Raw genomic sequence first — 21,567 nt, forward strand, 5'->3', positions numbered from 1 at the left:
TCCTGAGACACATCTTGGCTGTACCTGAGAGTGTCTCTAGTTACATCTGTCATACGGAATTGGGCCAATGCTATATTGAAGATTTGGTTAAAATTCAACCAATATTGTTGTGGCATAGGGCCTGGACTAGTGATGGATGTGTACTGAACCGTGCTATTCTAACTGACGGACTAAGCTTGGATTATGTTGGGAGGATAAGGTGGTTTACATACATTAGGGAATTCCTTGGAGATGTTGGCTGTATGGGCTATTACGACAATCCCATGTCCATGTGTGATATCTCGAGAAAAGCATTAAAAATAAAATGCATGAAACACCTGGAGGAATGTAGAAGTACAGTGGAGCATGAGAAGAAAACTGTCTTAGCCCATCTACCTGTATCAATCCAAGGGAAAATCCAACCATACTTAACCCTTCCTATGACAGATTTTTCGCGGTTCATATTGACCCGATTTAGGCTAGGCATCCTCTTTAGGGCCCTTAGCCTCCCCGACATGAACTGTTGGTCCCGTAATCTCATTAAATGTCCATGTGATGACCAATCGGAACAGTCTGATATCCATATTCTTTTTTTCTGTAAATATTATACTTTATCCAGGAAAAGACTGATTATTCCAATTTTAAGGGAAATGGGGGTGAGACGTTGTAGGGTTGCCTTTCTGGAACTTCAGAAGCTAGATGTTATCTTTAATGTTGCCTGCATCTCGGAATTTCTTAGTAATGTTTTTAGAGTACGTAAATCAATTTGCACCCAAGTTTAATTCTTGTCTTATCAGAAATTTATTATGTACTAATCTTGACAAATGTATTATGAATTGTTTTTAAATGTACTTTTATGGTTATCATTCTTTTAACCGAATAAAGTCAAATTGAATTGAATACTCAACTACCAGTCTTTATTAAGATTCCAAAATTTCCGATAAAGACCAGATATGAGGATTTGCAAGGTCCAAGTGTTAGACTTTTGAATATATACCTTTCTAATCATCCTTCTTCAGGGTGCAAGCTTCTTACACTCCAAAAGTTTGGTTATCTGGGTTTAACAATTTCTCCTGCCCTAATTAAACTTCGGAATTATTCTGGATTTAGAGAGCTCGGGCATTTGTTCCTTCAAGGCAGATGGATGACATGGCAGGAGATTTCCGCTTGGTGTGGTGATCAAAGGCAGCAGTTTTTTTCAGGGCTATCATCAGATCATCCTTTATCAGGGCTCATTGTTTTGATCCTAGTCTCGATATTCCTTCTGCACTTCGTGCATTTTTAGGTCCAAGATGGTTGGCCTAGGAAAGTGGTAAAGGCTGATATGGAATCTAGGGGTGCTACAGAATGTGATCAAATATATTTTAGATACAATCCGGCAAACATTGCCATCCTACAGAGGAAGAATGACAGACTATATCACTATCAGGCCATAAGTTGTTGAGAGAGGCAAACTTTAACAGGATGTTGTTCCCATCTCATTGGTTGACCTACTACACTCCAACAGCCCTGAATACAATGTTTCCATCGCTTGATAATTGTTGTTTTCGTTGCAAGCACCAGGGTGAAGGGGGTGACTTCACACGTTTTACACTTGCAGCAAGTTAATACCCTTTTAGCAGCAGCTGTTTTCTGTTTTAAGCTCGGCCACAGGTGTAAGAATTCATTTGGTTCCAGCTTTGGTACTTTTTGGCCTTTTCAAGAATGGTTAGTCCTCAATAATAGCGAAATCAGACAGGAACACAGCCCTAAATCTTAGGAGACTGCACGGGGTATTAGCCTGTGCAGAATATTTGGAGGAGCAGGCGGTAATACTTTCCCTGGACGCTCATATGGCGTTTGATATGGTTAAGTGGCCCTTTCTTTTTGCAGTCCTGAAACATTTAGGATTGGGCCCTAAATTGTGCTCATGGATTCGACTCTTGTACACAAAGCCCCTGGCGCATGTTACAGCTAATGGCCACATATTGGCTGATTTTCCCTTGGCAAGGGGCACACGCCAGGGCTGTCCACTATCGCCATTACTCTTTGCGCTGGTTCTAGAACCATTGGCGGAGTGGATACGGTGGGAACCAACAATACGAGGCCTCAGATGGGGGGACAATTGGGAAGACCGAGTGTCCCTCTATGCCGAAGATATACTGCTATATTTCACAAAACCCAGACATTCTATAATGATCCTCCTGGACGTATGCATAGCCTACAGCCTGGCTTCAGCATATACCATTAATTGGTCCAAATCAACACTTTACGTACTGCATGGCCCTCCTCCACTCCTTCCTGCTAGTTGTCCGCTTACAATAGCGGGAAGTACGTTTAAATACTTGGGGACCCACGTCACTGCCGACTCAAAAGAATCCTTTAATAAAAATCTACAGCCCCCACTGGAACGCCTTAGGAGAGATGTCAGTCACTGGGAAACACTGCCACTAACGTTATTAGGAAAGGCGGTGCTTTTTAAAATGATGGCCCTGCCCCGCTTTCTATATGTCCTGGAGAATACACCATACCCAGTGATGCCTACATACTTTAAAGCCATTCCGGCCCAGATCACTAGCCTCTTATGGGTTAATAAGCCACCACGCATAGCTCAGGCCAAGCTGGTGAGAGGATGGTACGACGGAGGAATAGCGTTCCCTGATATACGGCTCTATTACTGGGCGGCACAGCTCAAGGTAATTAATCACTGGCTCCACATCTCGCACCTCGACCCGGCTTATAGGACGGATAGAGCACAACTTGGTGTGAGAGGTATGCTAGCACCCTTAAAAAAAAAAAATACAAAAATAATAGCGAAATCAGGACACAGGTTCTTGTCAATTGTCTTTACTAAAGCCGGCTGTTTGAGTCTGCAACAGTGGCAAAACTGCAGGATCCCAGTACATGAGGAATGGCTTATTAAAATGATTAGAACAAAGAAATTTGAAGAAGCCTACGCAAAGAGGGCCGGGGTCTTACAGAGATTCAATGCCTCTTGGCAGTATCTTGATTCAATTGAAAGTCTGGGCCCTCTGGTTCAGAATAGTTCAGGTTCCCCTTAAGATGAATCTTGCTCGATGTTCCAAAGGCCTGGGCTATAGAATTTTTCTAATATTCCACATGGTTGAGAAGTTGACCTAATGAATTATGATTGTAAATAATGGTATTTGTGATGTCTTATTGCACTTTATTACAGATGTGATCTGCATTTTATTGTGTAATATGATCATGAGGGTTATTGGTATCTGCTACAAATTACTCTCGCATGTCTATGCACTTTACCATATTCTCAAGGAACCTTTGTAAAGAACTTAGATTCTGCATGATTTTGTTTGATGTCCTGCACTTTTAGTGTGCTCTCAATCTTTTTTTCTGGAAGTTGCTACTTGATTGGTGATAATAGCTACCTCTAGTCCATACTGTGTATGAACACTTGCTCCACTTTTGACTTGTAATTCATATTGAATATTGCTGGTGATTGAAAAGGTTTTTAGAATTGCCGTTCCCTTTTTTCTGAAACCATGTGTCTTTTTGCACAAAGTCTTCTAAAAACAAAAACAAACAAAAAATCAGTTTGAAAAGAAAGCACTATACGGTCATTAAAAGAGGCAGGCCGCCAAACTCTAGCCAGTGCATTTTTTTCCATTTAGTCCCTTCTAATAAAGAGTAAATAAATTAGACTCAGTACGGCTATATTCTCTTGCCAGAGCTGTCCTATCACTTAAATAAGACTGCACATTAGTTGATCCTTGTTTAAAGTACAAAGATGTCTTCCAGGGCAGAGTAACTTTGATTGTGCCTATCAAATATTGTCCTAAATTCTTTCAAAAAGGCTGGACATGCATTAAAGAGAGGAAAAGCTTGAGGCACCATTAAAGTTTCCCAAGCCAATGCATTTCCCCTAGTATCCCTAACTCACTGTAGCTTGATCAGAGCCATAAACATGGGACTTGAAAGTAAAGTGAATTTCACAGGTGTCAAGGAACTCCTTGCTCTAAGGAGAATTGCTGTCAAGCTTCTGTTCAGCCTGGTTTGCCAAGGAAGGGTCTAAAGAGCCCTGCTTCAAAATGTAAATGTAAATGTATTGCGACTTATATAGCGCACGTATCACCCGAAGGCATCAAGGCGCTTGCCTTGGGAACCCGTCCTGGCTTTTTCCCAGTGAGATAACCCCTACTGGGTATCCCCAGGTGAAAGCCAGGCATCCCGCAGCGGGTGGGCCGCTGTAGTGGAGATTAAGCAACTATTGCCCAGAGTTGCAGCGTGGGAACCCATGATTGGGCCATGCTTGTATCTCTGCAGCATTTTCGATGGTTTAGAAAGATGATTGACTGTTGTCAAAAGCTCCTGGAGTTGATCTGTTCTATCAGGCCAATATTGTTGTAAGCTGTCAAGACATGTTTGCTTGTCAACACAATGAGTTGTTCCTCTTTCTGTCTTGAAAAAATGGCCCCAGCCTCTCATCCCGCTTTTAAGTGGTTTAACAAGTGACCCTGTTCCAAAAGAAGTAAAAAAATTATGAAAAATAGAAAAATAATCTTCTGCGGATAATACACAGCAGCAGGAGCACTTCCAGAGCGAAGCAGGAAGTCTGAAGATCAATAACAAAAGAGGCGCTTCTGGAGCAAGCAACAAACGGTACAAGCAATGTTTTATTGCACAAAATTATAGTCCTTTTCCCGCCTTTTATAGTGAAGGGTGACAATGACCAGGAAGAAATCCGAAAGGAGCAGGAAATGTAACCTCAGTAGCCTTAGGGAGGGAAAAGCTCATCTCTAAATTAAGTGAATGGAAATGAATTTGAACACAATTTCCTTGCATGGATTCAGGAAACATGCACTTGATTTGTTGCGCGTGTACACCTTGAAAGAGACCAGAATAACAGTTGGGGTCAATTCAACACCTCAGCTACATGATGGTCGAGAAAGAACAAACCGGTGTGGAGATGCAGGGCCCAAAGAGAGTATCACTGCAGCTGCACATCAGGGTCAACACACTAAAAGCGTTTGCTAATGTCTAGCAGTCAATTAGCAAAAGGGAAAAAAGAATGCATGGTTGTTTCTTACATTATGTTTCATGACAGCTTCAAGAGCGGGTCCCATCCTGTGTCTAGATCACCATAGAATATGATTGCTGACATGGGCCTCCCCGTCAGCCTCTCACTGACCAATTTCTAATCTCCCCTTTAATGTAGGAAGCACATGAAATTTCATTTGAAGGTGCTCCCGCTGTGGTTGGCTGAGTAGTTTGATTTTGAGGAGGGTGAACTATCTGAAGTTCTGGCTCTGGGAAGCCTTGGTCCTCCTGAACCCGGGCTTTGTACTCATTCCGCCAGAGGACCAGGGGTCAGATGTATCAAAGGGTTTTACCCATTCTGTGTCTATGGGAAAATGTGTTCATACATATGGCCGCAGGACACCGCCACAGGCCTATCCGAGGATGGAACTAAGCCTTGGACCAGAAGACAAGGCCAAGGCTGCATTCTTGGAAGATGAGGAGATGGATGCCCTGACCAAGAGAGACAGAATCAATGTTCAGGTGACCTAGAGATGTGTGGAGTAGAGAAGAGACCGGCCGGGTACAATTTGCAGCCCGGCTGACCCAGTCCAGCCCTGAAGAAGCAACTTGAAGATGTGCTGTGGACACCTCAGTACTGAAATGTAAGTAAAGACCTGCCCTTATCAGAAGGTGCAGCTCTGCCTGGATATTAATAGGTCTGGTGTGCATGGGCTGTGTTAGACTACATGTGAGATCCCAGCATGCACCGCCTCCTGGGAAGCCTTGACTCCTCCCTCAGCTGCCTCTGCAGAGACAGCAGGACCAAGAGAGCCCTTGATCAGATGAAGTGCACAGCAAACCTGCCCAATGCCCTCTGGGTCACCAGAGGTACATGGCAGTGCCTACCAAGGAGTATGGCCTGCAGCTACCATGGGGCCTGGAGAAAAGTTGTGATGGAAGACAAACAGAAGAGTAAGGGAAGAGACAGAGGCAGGAGAAAGAGACAGGAGGAACAGAGAAAATGAAGGAGAGTGACAGTCAGGAGGGACTGAAGGAGGCAGGGAAGAGAGGGTAAAAAAGGCATGGAATAGACAGGAGAGAGTCAAAGAGAAGAGAATGGCACAAGTGAGAAAGTCAAAAGAGAATAAAGGAGGGGAGGGGGAAATGAAAATGGTAAAGGAGACAGTGAATAGAAATTAAGGAGACAGCTAGAGAAAGTAAGGGAGAGAGGAAAACAAGAGACAAAAGCAGAGCATGAATGTGTAAACAATTTTGTAAAGGGGGAGCAGGATGCACCCAGGCAGCGATCACCCACCTTTCGATCTGAACATGGCCAAGCCCGCCCCTGAGAAGAAGCTGCCCCTGTGCACCTGGGCGAAGCAGGGTTTAATGGCCCCCTGTCTGACGGGGGGGCCGGTCAGCCAGGCCGTGGTCTGGTTCATCCAGTTCCAAGAGCGGATACAGCCGTCCAGGGCAGGGTTCATCTGAAGAGGAGAGGGAGAGAAAGCCATCACAACATGACCCATTAGAGTACCAAACGACAAGTAATCCTAGAGCGCACCCGTGTGTCTGAGAGAAGAACTACAACAAAGGAGCGTCATGGAACAAACATACAAGAACAAGAAAATAACTATGGTGTCGGAGAGCAAACCCAGGGTTTCTAGGACCACATTGTAATCTACGGGGGAAATATTCAGGGTTTTCTGAGCACACATTTGGGGTGCCTAAGAAAACTCGGAGGTGTCTGGAACAAACATGGGGTGCCTGGGAACCAACTAACCCACAGTGTCTGGGTACACTCCTGGGGTACAAGCACAGGTATCTGACAAGAAGATCCCAGGGTGTCTTCGAGCAAGCCTGATAGCCTGGGAACAAAGCTGGGGTGTCAGGGTTACCACCCGTGGTGCTTGGGAAGAAAGTCATGCCACCTGGGTTACAAACCAGGGGTGCCTTGGACCAAACTTGAGGTTCCTATGAACAAACATAGAGAGCCTAAGAAAAGAAAATGAATTGTGTCTGGGCATAAACTTGTAGTGCCTGGGATAAAACATAGGGTGTCTGGGAGCACACCAAAAGTGTCTGCAAACAAATTTGGGGTGCCAAGTACTCTGCTGGGAGGGTGCTACAGGTCTACAGGGACCTGGAATTAAGTTGGAATTTCTTTGACTTTTGGGGTCACTAAAAAGCAGCTCAAGAACACAGGCAGCAGCTCTCGATAAAGGAGGTCAGTGGTTTGATGAGCAGAAGATTGATGGTTTGGGATGCTACCCCAAGCCATTGCCAATGGTTAGACAAATTGCAAGCATTCCTCCCACCACCTTTTGTGCTCAATGGCGGCATACCGGAGAGTGCAGTATTGGTGGTTAGGGCCAAAATATGGTTGGTGGCAGCATGTGGTGCAGCTAGGCCTGCAGCTCTGAGCTTGCATTAATGTAGGTTATCTGCCAGGCAGTCTAACTCTTTCTCCTGTGAGGTCTCAGCAGCAATAGCAGGTCTTTGCCTGGAGCATGTTCCCTACTTCTTTAGGGGGGTGGGGTTAGCGGGGCAGTCAAGTTTGACTAGTGTGTCAAACAAAAATTATCAACCCAAATAATCAGTTTTTCAGACAAATTTTCAGTTATTTTATTCTTCCTTCTTAACAATTTTTTTAAGCAATCTCATAAGATTCACATTCAGTATTTTGATGAACACCCAGCGGCATAGTGTGGGTTGTCAGCGCCTGTGGCAAGGCAAGTATCCTTTCACTTTTCTTTTAAAATGTTGTGCCCCTAAGAATTATGCATCCGGGGCAAATGCCCCTGTTGCCCCACCAACGCTACGCCACTCTGAACATCACATGGTCGACATAGAGCACTGCAGGTGTTCAGCTAGTTGGAAAATGCTTATCACAAACTCTGCATAAGGGAGACCCTACCATTCCATTCAAGTAATATGAAGTGAGGGAAATATTTTTGTTCAGACGTCCTCATGTTGTGACTAGGGGTGTGCGAAATACCCGTAATTTGCTTTTGAGTTTTATAGTGAAATTGTAGGAATATTCCACCGAATTAGATGTAATTACATCAGATGCAAATCCAGCATTTAGTACTATATTCTAGAGTGAAATGCCTCCCCGTGTCCGAAATGGTTGTGGGAATGCATTTCACTCTAAAATGCAGCGCCAAAAAAAATGTGCTGAGAACAATAGCTACTTGTGTTCTGGTGAATCATGTTGGTCCCATCTTTCAATTTTGCAATAAATGTGGAGTAATGGTGTCCTTTTGTCAATTTAATGTGAAATCCCTAAAACTACACAAATTACGACAACGTAATGAAAATTTCACTCTGGCCTAATTGTGACTCATGACGCAGTAAGGGGAATGAACCTTACATTTTATTTTAAGATGTTATGGACACCTGGCTTGAAAAAAAATCTTTCTGAATAAAAAGCATAATATATGTGCTTTAACGATTGGACCATGCAAGAAAGTTAGGAGGCAGGAAACATTTTCAAAGAAATACTGCATGCCTGCTGCTTCTTGAAATATGGCCATGTCTGAACTGGGGTGGCAGAGTGGGCTAAAGAACGGTGATGGATTAAACCCAGATCTGTTGACTGGGTGTGAGTGTTTGATTGGTTCAGATGCTCCGTCCATCACCACCCCCTTTTGTACCGCTATGTTCGCCATAAGTTTGGCAGGGTATGCTCAGACGTGAGTCCCTTGCTCACTTTGCCACTGGATTCAAGCAAGCCTGGCTGAAGACGGCTGAAATGCTAGAAACCGGTCCTAGGAAGCTTGTTTCCAGTCCAGGGAAGGCATGGCTTGGAAGTTCGGGCTGGACTGTTCCCATGAGGCACAGGGTCAGACTGATTTGCATATGGCCATGTCTGAACTGGGGTGGCAGAGTGGGCTAAAGAACGGTGATGGATTAAACCCGGATCTGTTGACTGGGTGTGAGTGTTTGATTGGTTCAGATGCTCCATCCATCACCACCCCCTTTTGTACCGCTATGTCCGCCATAAGTTTGGCAGGGTATGCTCAGACGTGAGTCCCTTGCTCACTTTGCCACTGGATTCAAGCAAGCCTGGCTGAAGACGGCTGAAATGCCAGAAACCGGTCCTAGGAAGCTTGTTTCCGGTCCAGGGAAGGCATGGCTTGGCAGTTCGGGCTGGACTGTTCCCATGATGCACAGGGTCAGACTGATTTGCATATGGCCATGTCTGAACTGGGGTGGCAGAGTGGGCTAAAGAACGGTGATGGATTAAACCCAGATCTGTTGACTGGGTGTGAGTGTTTGATTGGTTCAGATGCTTTGTCCATCACCACCCCCTTTTGTACCGCTTCTTGAACTAGCATTCAAAGGGAGACAACTGAAAACACATATACTCTTCTGAAGGGCTTCATGAAAAAGAAAAAAAGAGTTCCCAGACAGCAAGCACTTGTGTAAGAATACAGGGAACGAGTCGGAGATGTGGTAAACAGGCAATGCGCAGAGACATGTTAGGCAGCCTAACACAAATAAAGCCAGCAAATAGAAAGCAAGCAGATGTAAGTTACAAAACACAAAGCCAATTGCAAGCAATGGGCAGAATGCATTGCCATGGAAACTTTCAGAATGTCCCCAAGAAATTGTTCGCAACCAGACAGCTGTCTGGTAGGCTTCGACCTTCAAAGATAAACATGAACAGCACACTCATGACATGGGGCCAGCTGGCAGCTATCCATCCTGACCAAAGGGTTCGCCAAAATCAAGAGACGGGGCACATAAGCCAAATGACGTCTGGGAAGCACCCTGGGAGTGGATAAACACGGATTGTTCTTACTGGAACCAGCAGGTTGCTCTGATTGGTGAGCATTCCCCCAACTGCGATGCGCAGAATCATGCCTGTACTCTCGTTCACCGGCATTGAGAGGTGCCAGACGCGGAAGACCTCTTCATGGTCCACGTGTAGCACGATATTACTGGCTTCACTCCTCACTGCGACCTGTAGAGATAAAAAGAGGACAATAAGAGTTTAACATTGTCTGACCCAAGCTCTATGACAGGTTCAGCCTCCTCCGCTGACTTTACTCTTGGGCCCTCCTTTTAAGTGGGTCAGGAATTCAGATTCAGCCGGTAATGGGAGTTCCCAGGCAAAATGGAAATTCTTATAGATACTGCATGTAAAGTCGTGGGCCCTAGGGCCACATACTATAGAAATAAAGGACACAGATATAGTCGGTATGGTACTTAGAACTGGCCACCAGCTTGTGCACTCTGACCTTTTTATTGGCAGGGTCACCTGACCGGTGACCACTGTGATGGATGGGTGTGGGGTGGTAGTAAATGCCAGCCCTCTGGAAGTGGCTGGTAGAAACACTAGTAGGTGTCCAGCAGGACACTACATTCCTCTCAAACTTTATTAAAAATAAAACAAGCCCAAACTATGGAAATAAAACAATACACACAAGACACCACTTAGTCACTCAGCCTTGAGAGACAGTCTGGAGGACCGTGGTGGCAGGTGCAGCTGGAAGCACCTGGGCATCTCTGCACGTGTCCATGATTTAACCAGCTACCACTGGGCACGAGCACTGTGTAGATGGAGTCGGGATTCTTTGACAGCATGTCAGTTGGGTCAATGTCCACTCATGCACTGATAGTCAGTCCTGCGTGCTCTTGCTGTGATGTGTTCGGTGTCAAACAGTTCAAACATGGTGCATCAGGAGAGTAGAGCTCACTCCTGGGGCATCCTGACTCCTTAAAGGCAAGTTTCTACAGGATTTGGAATTGCATCGACGATGCTTGGAACGTCTTCCTCCAAGCGCTGGTATCTTGTTGGTGGAGCAGCTTCCAGGCCATCTCTCGTACCAGGATACCTTTGTGCAGGAATGTCCTTAAGGCCCTTTTTTCTGGGTTACCAAGGGACCGCATGGACCATGCAGGGCTGTGTTTGGGCCACCTGGAGGCCACTGCAGGATCGCCAACAGAATCCACAGCAAAGTCCTTTTTGCACTGACAAGGGTGGATGACTCATGGTCTGCTTGCTTACGCACAGGACCCTGGTGCAGGAGGGCTAGCAGATAGTCTCTGGACACTTCGTCTACTACGTTTCCAGGTGCATCTTGTTGGTCTCTTGATGCTTTGCAGGTGTAAGGCTCCACCCTCGTGGTGAGATGCTCCTTCGTTGGATTGGGTGATGCACATGGCAATGATGGTGTAGCTGCCATTAGAGGACCTGCACGACAGATGGTGATGACTTTGCATGGAGCAAGGGTGACTGGAAGGACTTTGCAGTCGCATAGCTCGGTATCTATCCTGGGGCAGTTGCCATCTGCCTCAAGCACCCGATGCTTGGAAACTGACGGTCACACTGGGAAGAGTGAGGTAGAGACGCGATTTGCGCTAGCTGGAGACTTACGTTTGGTTCTCCCACCGAGCTGTCGCCAGGGACGTTGATCCACCTCAGTGGCTGGCCTGTGTCTGCAGAGGCACTCTCTTAACCCTGTGGTGCTGTGCTCTTGCTCATATGTGGTCTTCTGGTCTTTCAGTGTGACAGGTCTGGTCACACGTTCTTCTTTCCTCTCCTTTTCAGTTCTTCACTATGTCGCATCGCACTTCGCTCTGTTCTTCTTGCTTGCAGTGTGATGTGGTGACCAGCCACATCGCATGTCTTCTCTACAGATGCTGAAAGGTGGCATTAGGCCACGTGGCGCCAGTCCTGTTTGCACGGACCTCTCACTGATCTTGTCCTGTCTATAGGACTGGGACTCTTCTCCTCTTCGTGTTGCAGTGGTGGCAGCTTACCACTAGGGGACGTGCCTGTAATGGGTCGTTGTGCAACACAGTCTTAAGGCAGTGTTCGGGACACTCCCTGAAGTCTCCGGGGCAATGCTAGTGCAGTTGTTGGGATGTAGGTTTTCCCCTTCCTGCATTCTGGCCCGCTAAGCTTTTACTCCCCCCTTTTCTTCTGGGAAGCACTGGACATGTGCAGCATCTCTTTCGCGGGCGCCCCTGGCAGGCACCCAAGCTCTTTTCGTAACATGCATTGTCTTATTGAGGGTGCCCTGGGCTCGTTCCCTCTTCCTGTAGCTTAGTCTTGCTGTGGCCACCAGCTGGGGGGTTGAGGGGGCATGTAGTACTCTCATCCTTCCAGGGCTGCATGCGGTGCCGGCCGGTCCCCAGCAGAGGGCGTGCACCTCTTTCATGGCCATTTCAGCTACAGTCTCCGCAGCCCAGTGCTTAATTTGTGAAACAAAATAAGTGCCAGGACACTCAACTGGAGGCCACTGCAGCTCACACCAAATATTGCCCCTGCCATGCGGCCAATGATAGCAACAACACAACTACTAACCATCACACTCCTACAAGTGTAACAAGTCGGTCTATTTCAGGCCCCTAAAGCTGTAAGAATGGCTTGGGTGACAGGTATTAGTCATTTCCAATGTATAATGAATTAATAATTAACTGTTGTGGTCATCTCTAAATTAGCCAGACAGCACCACCTTGCGGCAGACTAACATGAGCACTGGTGCTGTCAATTAAGTACCGGGGCCGAGAACTGGAAACCACCAGCTCAAGTTAAGCACTGCCGCAGCCACTCAACCCTCCATACTTCTAATGAGAGGCTGTGTTAAAGTCAAGGGAAGCAGGGGGGGTCAGTTGTGGTGCCTGCGCTGGATTGCCAAATGAGCTTTGAGGAGGGGGCGATGCCAAAAAAGGTACGTAATGACACCTTTTCTGCTTCAGTTCAGTTTCCTGTTGATTTTACAGTTCCTTGTCAGCCTTTGGTGTGAGTAGTCTTCCTTGTGTTAAGGCTGCGTGCAGATTGCAGTGTATAACTCCCAGGGTGAAGAATGGCTCAGAAGTAACTGTTTAGTAGGCCGTATGCTGCTGGCCTTACACAGGGTATGAGTATGACCATCCCAGCAACTGGCGCTCTGGTTCTTACTCAGTGTGTGGGACTGGGGAGCGCCCTGCATCCGATCCTGACAGGCAGCTGTCTTTTTTTCTGTTTGATTTGGGCAAGGGCGCCCTCTAGTGGCCGGCTGTGGCGCTGCCTTCGGCAGTTCCCGTTCATATGAGCGCGTTGCTCAGGAAATATATGTGAGGTATGGCACGCAGTCTATACCAACAGGGTCGGATTGGTAACGCGAGCACTCGGGAAATGGCCGAAGGGCCGGTAGTCGAGTTCTAGCTGTGGCTGCTTTTTTAGGCAGCCTGAGGTCTGTCTGTGCTGTTAGGCAGGGGGTAAGACATGCTGCTCCCCCTCCTTCGGTAGCTCTTCTGGGATGAACTTATCTCACAGGATCCAAAAGTGACTGTGAGATAAGTCTGACTGGAAAAGACTAGTCCTACCCAATTACATCTACAGGCTAGCCTCAGCGTTTGAGGTGTAAACCTAATTGTATGGGTCTGCAGGGGTTTAACCCAAAATGCGAATGACACACCCAGTAGTTTTCGTCCATATAGCCAAACATTTGCATCTACCAGATTTCAGTGCTTTTGAATGTTATTAGCATGAGTCTTCTCATTCTTTTTGTTCAATCCCCATCTTTTGGTAGAGGTTTCAAAGGTAGAAGCAGCACACTATGGCGACAAGGCTTTTTTGCTGGGGTCTGCAGTTCTTTCCAATTACGCCTACAACAAGAGTTTTTTCTTATCTGTTTTAGGATACAGTTAAAAGCTTTCCTGTTCAGTAGTTAAACAGAGTCTGGTTTATGGAAGCACCACGAAGCTACAGTGTCCATGCGCTATATAAATAGCTGATAACATAACTCCCATGGGTGACTTGACTGGAGTGTATACCCCTCCCTTTTACCCCCTAACACTGGTTTCCAAAGGTCCTTACCAGATGCCACTGCCCATCGTTGATGGGTTTGCAGCCAGAGACACTGGCAGGGGAAAAGGTGTTTCTCACTTGGATTTCTGGCCGCCCGTTCCTGAGGCCGAGCGTGAACCAGTCCTGGCCCCACGCGGTGTCTCCATAGAAGATCACTCCTTCCGGGTCAAAGGTGCGAAATTCAAAGGAAGAGGCGGGGCTGAAAGAGAGAACAAAGCATATATTAAGCCAAAGTCTTGAATATTACAAAGAAACTTGTTCCTTTCTGGGAAAGACCAATAAAACTTTGAGGTAGGGTTAACACCGGTTGTCATTTATAAGGACCACACTGGCTCCCTACTTCCTCCCCTGGCTAAAGGGAACATTTACTCAGAACATCATTTCCTCCCCATTGTTTCTTTCTTCTTGGCTTTTGTCATGTTTACCCGCAAGGATATTTCACTAGTTTGTTAGATGACTTGGTTATCACACTTTCCTTCCTCCCGTGCCAGTAAAGAAAAACCCTATATATATTACCCACTGGCGGTCGCTACTTAATAGCTATAGTTGAGTCAGCATTTCCATGCCTTTTTTGTTCTCCTATTAGCTTTGGTGCCGTTTGACAAATCTGCACAAAACTTTCTCTTTTTGCCGAGTTTGTGCATGGAAAGTTTCAGGGACATTCATCAAGTGGGAGCTGAGTAAAAAGGGGAGTCCCAAAACGCAAAACCCCCAAGCATTTTCCATAACCATTTTTAGGCATCTCTATTGCAAAAACTGCTAAACAGAATTACACAAAATTTGACAGGAAGCTAGATCTTGGTCCCCAGATTGTGCTTTTTGTGATTTGGTGTAAATCCATTAAGTAGTTGTGGAGATATTAAGCCCCAAAAATATTTGTATATCTAGATTGTTGGGTTTCAGGTACTCTCACGAGAGTCCCACAACCCCATTAAAAAAAGATAGAGCCATCTGATGGACCCAGGGAGCTCTATTTCCCTTGGGCATCTCGCTCCCACGGGAGTCAGATTCCCACGGGAGCAAGCGCTCTGATTGGTGTTGAAAAGTCTGCCCCGATCGCACCCAATGCCCAGGCTGCTGGTGCAGGGCGACTCTTCGTTTCCATCTTGAATAATTACCAAATAAAGAGACGGGCGCTGAAGGCAGGAAAACAAGAACAGAGTTTATTACTCATGAGTGAGAGCATGTCATTTGGGACACTCGCAGAGTGTCTTCGGGAGGGGCTCTAACAAGTTTCTCTGAGGCTTCGTCTTTTATACACAGGTTTATGACACACACACATCCTTCATTACAATCAAGACATTGTAAAATACGACGATATTCCAACACGTGGCTACAGTAGGGGCCCTTATCCTCCATACAATAGGAGGGGGCTGTCATGCAGCTGAGTGTGCTGTTGATTCCGTTGGAATGTGTGCTCCTGATCGAATCTCAGGGGGTGGGGTGGGGTGGTCATGATCAATAATGGCTTCTTTCAAGAGAGAGACGAGTGCATACAGTAGTGGGCAATAAACTGTATCCTCAGGCTAAGGGATGACCAGCGGTCCGTGCAAACAATTAGGTTCAGAGGAAGAGGTCATCACAGGAGGGGTATTCATGGAGGGACAGGAGGTGTTGGTCAGGCGCGGGGTGCGAGTCTCAGAGACAGAGTCATGCGGGAGGGGAGGGCTCATGACTCGTGCATGTGAGAGCGGGGGCGGTCAGGGTGCATGGGGGAAGCTTGCAGGGTCAGGGAAGTGTGCTGACGGGCGATCGTGAACAGGGAGACCATGATACCTAAAATGGCTGTCGTGTACGTGTGTGCATGGGTCTATGCTAGCGGGATAACACAGTCAGTGTTTTAGCGATATCCGTTCTGCTTACAACAAGGGATACAGTGAACACAAATGAACGCCGCTTATGTGTATATACATTGCCAATTTCAACATTGGCTGCAAGCAAAATTAAGAAAAATGTTGCTGGCAGCCATTAGAAGACATGGGGACTTAATCTCCTGTCCTGAAATGTTGTCAAATAACAATAAGTGGTCAGGGTAGGGATACCCTGCCCCCCTTGGCCCTGTGGGTAAAACCAGAGGGGAATGAACCCTCCCCCGGCCCCAGAGCAAAAATTTAAAAAAAAATGGCTGGTTTTGCAGCGAGCCCATAGGACACCGGCAGGATTGTGGTAAACAAAAAAGATGAGGGCCTTTCATAAAATAATAGATATATTTGGGGAGGGGGACTTGAGTAGGGCCCCCTCTCTGAGCCGATTTCAGTCCCAGAGATTCCATCCCTCTGTGTCAACTTTTAGAAGACGGGGAGGGGGCATGTGACCCCCTCCCCGGGCCAATCATAGCCTGGGAGGCCCCATCCCCAGGACAAAATTCTAATGAAGGGGAGGGGGGCCATGCACCCCACCTCCCCGAGACTCTAAAGCAGGGGCAGATCCTCCATGTGGGCGGAGGAGCGTCGCCCCACTGCTTTCTCGCACTGTGAGAAGCAGAATCATAAAAACGTATTAAATATACCATTTTATGTTTCTGCTTCTTGCACTGCGAGAAAGCAGAAGGGTTTGGTTGGGGCGAGGGGGTGGACGGTCCTGGTCTAGGGCAGGGGTGGAGTGGTTTGCCCACTCTGAGGGTGCTGACTGTTTGGTCGTCCCCAGGGTCGACCAAACCAGTCATACACACTCTGCCTTTTCTCCAGGTAGGCTGCATGCAGCCTACATGGAGAAAGTGGCCTCCCCATAGACGCCTGTGTGGTCGGCGTCCCAACCAATTACAACAATGCAATTGCAGCGTTATGATTGGCTTAGAAGAGGGGAGGAAGGCTGCCTGCTTCCTGTGAGGAGCAGAGAAGCAGAGATGACGCAGGACCAGACTGGGCCGGCGAAGGTAAGTTAACTTTTTTAAAATGTTATTAAACCTCCCCCCACGCGACCCCCCCCACCCGCAAGTCATGCCCGCCGCAACTGCTCTACAGACCCAGTGGACCCCATTCCCAAGGTCAAAATTCATTTAAAAAGGGGAAGGAGACCGCATGGCCCCGCCTACCCAAGCCTTTTTAGGCCCCAAGGACTCCGTCCCCAGGGCCGGCTCACATACTCTGTCTGGATCAGTGTGGACAGGGAAACATATGCTTGCTTCTGCCCGGTGGGAACACTTTTAAATCTCCAGCCGAGCAAGAGCAAACAGCCTTTCCTGCCTTCAATAGTGCAGGCAGGGAAGGCATGTCAGCTCCCAGCCAGCAGGACATTTAAAAATGCTCCTGTCACCCACCCGCAGCCCCTAACTAGTGGTCTTTGGGTGCACCAGGCGGCCACCTGGGCATGCACCTCTGGCCCCTGGGTGATGGGGTTCCCAGGGCCCAAGAAGGCTCGGGGAGAGGGACTGCATACCTCATCCCCTTAATAATGCAATTCGGCCCAAGCGATGAGTTTCCCAGGCCTAATTAGGCTTTGGAGGGGGACTCTTGGTCCTCTCCCCTGTTTTTTTCAATTGGATCTGGGGAATGGGGTCCTAGGAGCCTAATAAGGGTCGGGGAGGGGGGCAAACTGCTCCTTTCCCTTAATAATAGAATTCGGTCCAAGGGATGGGGTCCCTGGTCTCTAATAAGGCTTTGTAATTGGTGTCCCGCACCCCCCATGCTATTATTACTGGTTTGCCCCAAGGGATGGTGTCCCCAGGGCCTCCAAAGGCTCAGGGAGGGGGGCATATGCTGGTGTCACACATCCTTGCTGACCATCCCTGCTGGTGCCACACCTCCTGGCAGGCCATCCCTGCTGGTGCCACACCTCCTGGCAGGCCATCCCTGCTGGTGCCACACCTCCTGGCAGGCCATCCCTGCTGGTGTCTCACCTCCTGCAAAAAATACAGTTGATGGACAGAATGCAGAACAATGTCATACATTCAACCCAGTACAGAGATCTGTGCCTAAATCCATCATTTTTTTTGCACTCCACAACCCCCCAGTTCAGGCATGGCCATATGCAAATCAGCCTTGACCCTGTGCCTCATGGGAACAGTCCAGCTTGAACTGCCAAGCCATGTCTTTCCTGGACCGGAATCAAGCATCCTAGGACCGGTTTCTGGCTATCAGCCGTCATCAGCCATGATAGCTTGACTCCAGTGGTGTGGAGAGCACGGGACTCACGTCTGAACATACCCATCCCACTCGGGGTGACAAATGCAAAAACAACAGTTGATGGACAGAATGTAGAACAATGTCATACATTCACCCCAGTACAGAGTTCTTGGCCTAAATCCATAATTTTTTTGCACTCCACACCACCCCAGTTCAGACATGGCCATATGCAAATCAGCCTTGACCCTGTGCCTCATGGGAACAGTCCAGCCCGAACTGCCAAGCCATGTCTTTATGTCTGAACTGGGGTGGCAGAGTGGGCTAAAGAACGGGGATGGATTAAACCCAGATCTGTTGACTGGGTGTGAGTGTTTGATTGGTTCAGATGCTCCATCCATCACCACCCCCTTTTGTACCGCTGGTGTCTCAACCTCCTGCAGACCATCCCTGCTGGTGTCACACCTCCTGGCAGGCCATCCCTGCTGGTGTCTCACCTCCTGGCAGACCATCCCTGCTGGTGTCACACCTCCTGGCAGACCATCCCTGCTGGTGTCTCACCTCCTGGCAGGCCATCCCTGCTGGTGTCATACCTCCTGGCAGACCATCCCTGCTGGTGTCTCACCTCCTGCAGACCATCCCTGCTGGTGTCACACCTCCTGGCAGGCCATCCCTGCTGGTGTCACACCTCCTGGCAGGCCATCCCTGCTGGTGTCTCACATCTGGCAGACCATCCCTGCTGGTGTTTCACCTCCTGGTAGACCATCCCTGCTGGTGTCACACCTCCTGGCAGGCCATCCCTGCTGGTGTCTCACATCTGGCAGACCATCCCTGCTGGTGTCTCACCTCCTGGCAGGCTATCCCTGCTGGTGTCACACCTCCTGGCAGACCATCCTTCCTGGTGTCACATCTCTGACAGTCCTTCCATGCTGGTGTCTCACCTTCTAGCATAGCATCCCTGCTAGTGTCACACCTCCTGGTTGACTATCACTGCTGGTATACCACCTCCCTGCAGATCATGCTTTCTGGTCTAACCCCTCTAGGTGACCCTGATGTTTTCAAACCTCTAGCAGACCTTCCCCACTATATCACTCCTTCTAACAGATCATCCCTGCTGGAGTCACGCCTCCTGGCAGATCATCCCTTCTGATGTCACATCTCTGGCAAACCATCCCGGCTAGTTTCAGCCACCCTAGCAGACCATCCCTGCTGGTGTCACACCTCCTGGCAGGCTATCCCTGCTGGTGTCTCACCTCCTGGCAGACCATCCTTCCTGGTGTCACATCTCCTGGCAGACCATCTCTGCTGGTGTCACACATCGTAGCAAACTATTGCTGCAGGTGCCCCACCTCTGACAGACCACTCCTGCTGGTGTAACACTTCTTTGCATATCTTGTCCACTGGGGTCACCCCTCTAGGTTACCAACCATGGGGGTGTCAGACCTCTGGTAGACCTTCCCTACTAGCTTCACACCTCCTGGCAGACCATCCCTGATGGTGTCACACTCTTTAGCAGACCAGCCCTGTTGATGTCACGCCTCCCGACAGACCACTCATTCTCATGTCACCTCTCAGGCAAACTATCCCGGCTAGTTTCAGCCATGCTAGTAGACCATCCTTCCTGGTGTCACATCTCCTGGCAGATCATTCTTCCTGGTGTCGCAATAACTGGCAGGTCATCTCTGCTGGTGTCACACCTCATGGTAGACCATCTCTCAGCTTGTTTCACATCTCCTGGCAGACTCTCTCTGTTGGGGTCACATCTCTGGCAGACCATCCCTGCTAGTTTCAGACCTCCTAGCAGACCATTCTTCCTGGTTTCACACCTCCTGGTTATCATCTCTGCTGGTGTCACACCTCCTGGCAGACCAACCCTGCTGGTGTCACACCTCGTGGCAGGCCATCCCTGTTGGTGTCACACCTGGCAGACCATCCTTCCTGGTGTCACACATCCTGGCAGACCATCCCTGCTAGTGTCACACCTCCTGGCAGGCCATCCCTGTTGGTGTCACACCTGGCAGACCATCCTTCCTGGTGTCACACATCCTGGCAGACCATCCCTGCTAGTGTCACACCTCCTGGCAGACCATCTTTCCTGGTGTCACACCTCTAACATTCAATCTCTGCTGGTGTCACACCTCCTGGCAGACCATCCCTGCTGGTGTCACACATCTGGCAGACCATCCCTGCTGGTGTCACACCCCCTGGCACACCATCCTTCCTGGTGTCACACCTCGGATAGAGCATCTCTGCTGGTGTCACACCTCCTGGCAGACCATCCCTGCTGGTGTCACACATCTGGCAGACCATCCCTGCTGGTGTCACACATCTGGCAGACCATCCCTGCTGGTGTCACACATCTGGCAGACCATCCCTGCTGGTGTCACACCCCCTGGCACACCATCCTTCCTGGTGTCACACCTCGGATAGAGCATCTCTGCTGGTGTCACACCTCCTGGCAGACCATCCCTGCTGGTGTCACACATCTGGCAGACTATCCCTGCTGGGTTGACGCCTCATAGCAGACCATCCTTCCTGGTGTCAAACCTCTGACAGACTATCTCTGTTGGTATCACACCTCCTGGTTTACCATCCCTTCTAGTGTCACACATCTGTCAGGCCATCCATGCTGGTGTCACACCTCCTGACAGACCATCCCTGCTAGTGTCACACATCTGTCAGGCCATCCATGCTGGTGTCACACCTCCTGACAGACCATCCCTGCTAGTGTCACACAACTGTCAGGCCATCCCTGCTGGTGTCACACCTCCTGGCAGACGAGCCCTCCTGGTGATCATCCCAGCTGATGTCTTGCTACTTTGTTAGAGTCTGCATGCTTTCCTTTACAGATGCTTCTCTGGAAGTGTGATTTTATGTTTTTGAACCTGTTTATCCTTTCTGCACACACTCTACCCTCAATTATCCAGTGCCAAATATTAAATCACCAATTAACAAAGCGAATTATTTCGTCCTTTGTATAGTGAAACATGTTCAGCAGGGATCGGTGAGACAGAAAATAATTGTAGGGCACAGGAAGCAGAAGTGTAAGTGGTTACCACGCACCCACGTATCTACAAACCAGATATTTTAGTTAGATTGTGCAGTGTCACTCCTCGCCCCAAAAAAGAATTAAAATCAATACATCAGCCTTTTTTCTGAAATGACGTAGGTTGTATTGTTGTAGATGAAGAGGGCAAACAACTATACTGTGGAATAGGTTCTGCACACATGTTGTCCTCACACACAACATATGTTTTGAAGGTAGATTAGAAGAGACTACTTTAAGCAATGCATGCCCTTTGCAAGCACCAGTCTGTGGTGGTAATGCAAACTCACTGAAAAGCAGGGAATACAGCTTTACACATTACAATGTAACAAATATATTTGTAAAAATGTCATACGATTCAATATACACAGCCATTCAGCCACTTCATCTCCCAATACCTCAAAAAACTCCCATAAAGTGCAAATGTCACCTAAATTGCATACTTGAGCTACCCCATAACACTTGCAGCATTCTTGTAAAACAAAAAACCTATGACCTAGTGTGATAACGTACCAATAATGCTAATCAGTGCCTAACAAACTGGAATACTTCCATGCCCCTGTACCATACGGACATACAACCAACAGTTTCCCTAGGAAACTCTGCTAAAGTGCAAAAATCATCTAAAGTGCTCAACTTATACATCCCAAAAACCAAAGTGATCTGTTTAAGTATCCTGCGGCCTGATAATAATAAAATGA

General features: G+C 48.0%; 1 protein-coding gene across 1 annotated transcript in view; it reads right to left on the bottom strand.

The window, feature by feature from the left end:
- The window catches only part of SHBG (sex hormone binding globulin), a 126,360-nt gene that overhangs the window by 87,961 nt on the left and 16,832 nt on the right, over positions 1 to 21,567 (bottom strand). The window contains exons 3-5 of the mRNA XM_078668870.1: positions 13,769 to 13,958; positions 9,761 to 9,922; positions 6,272 to 6,440 (exon numbers count right to left, since the gene is read on the bottom strand). Coding sequence (XP_078524996.1) covers positions 6,272 to 6,440; positions 9,761 to 9,922; positions 13,769 to 13,958 — 521 coding nt within the window. The remainder of the gene's footprint in view (positions 1 to 6,271; positions 6,441 to 9,760; positions 9,923 to 13,768; positions 13,959 to 21,567) is intronic.

Source organism: Lissotriton helveticus, chromosome 12 (assembly GCF_964261635.1).
Source record: "Lissotriton helveticus chromosome 12, aLisHel1.1, whole genome shotgun sequence".
Taxonomy (NCBI): domain Eukaryota; kingdom Metazoa; phylum Chordata; class Amphibia; order Caudata; family Salamandridae; genus Lissotriton; species Lissotriton helveticus.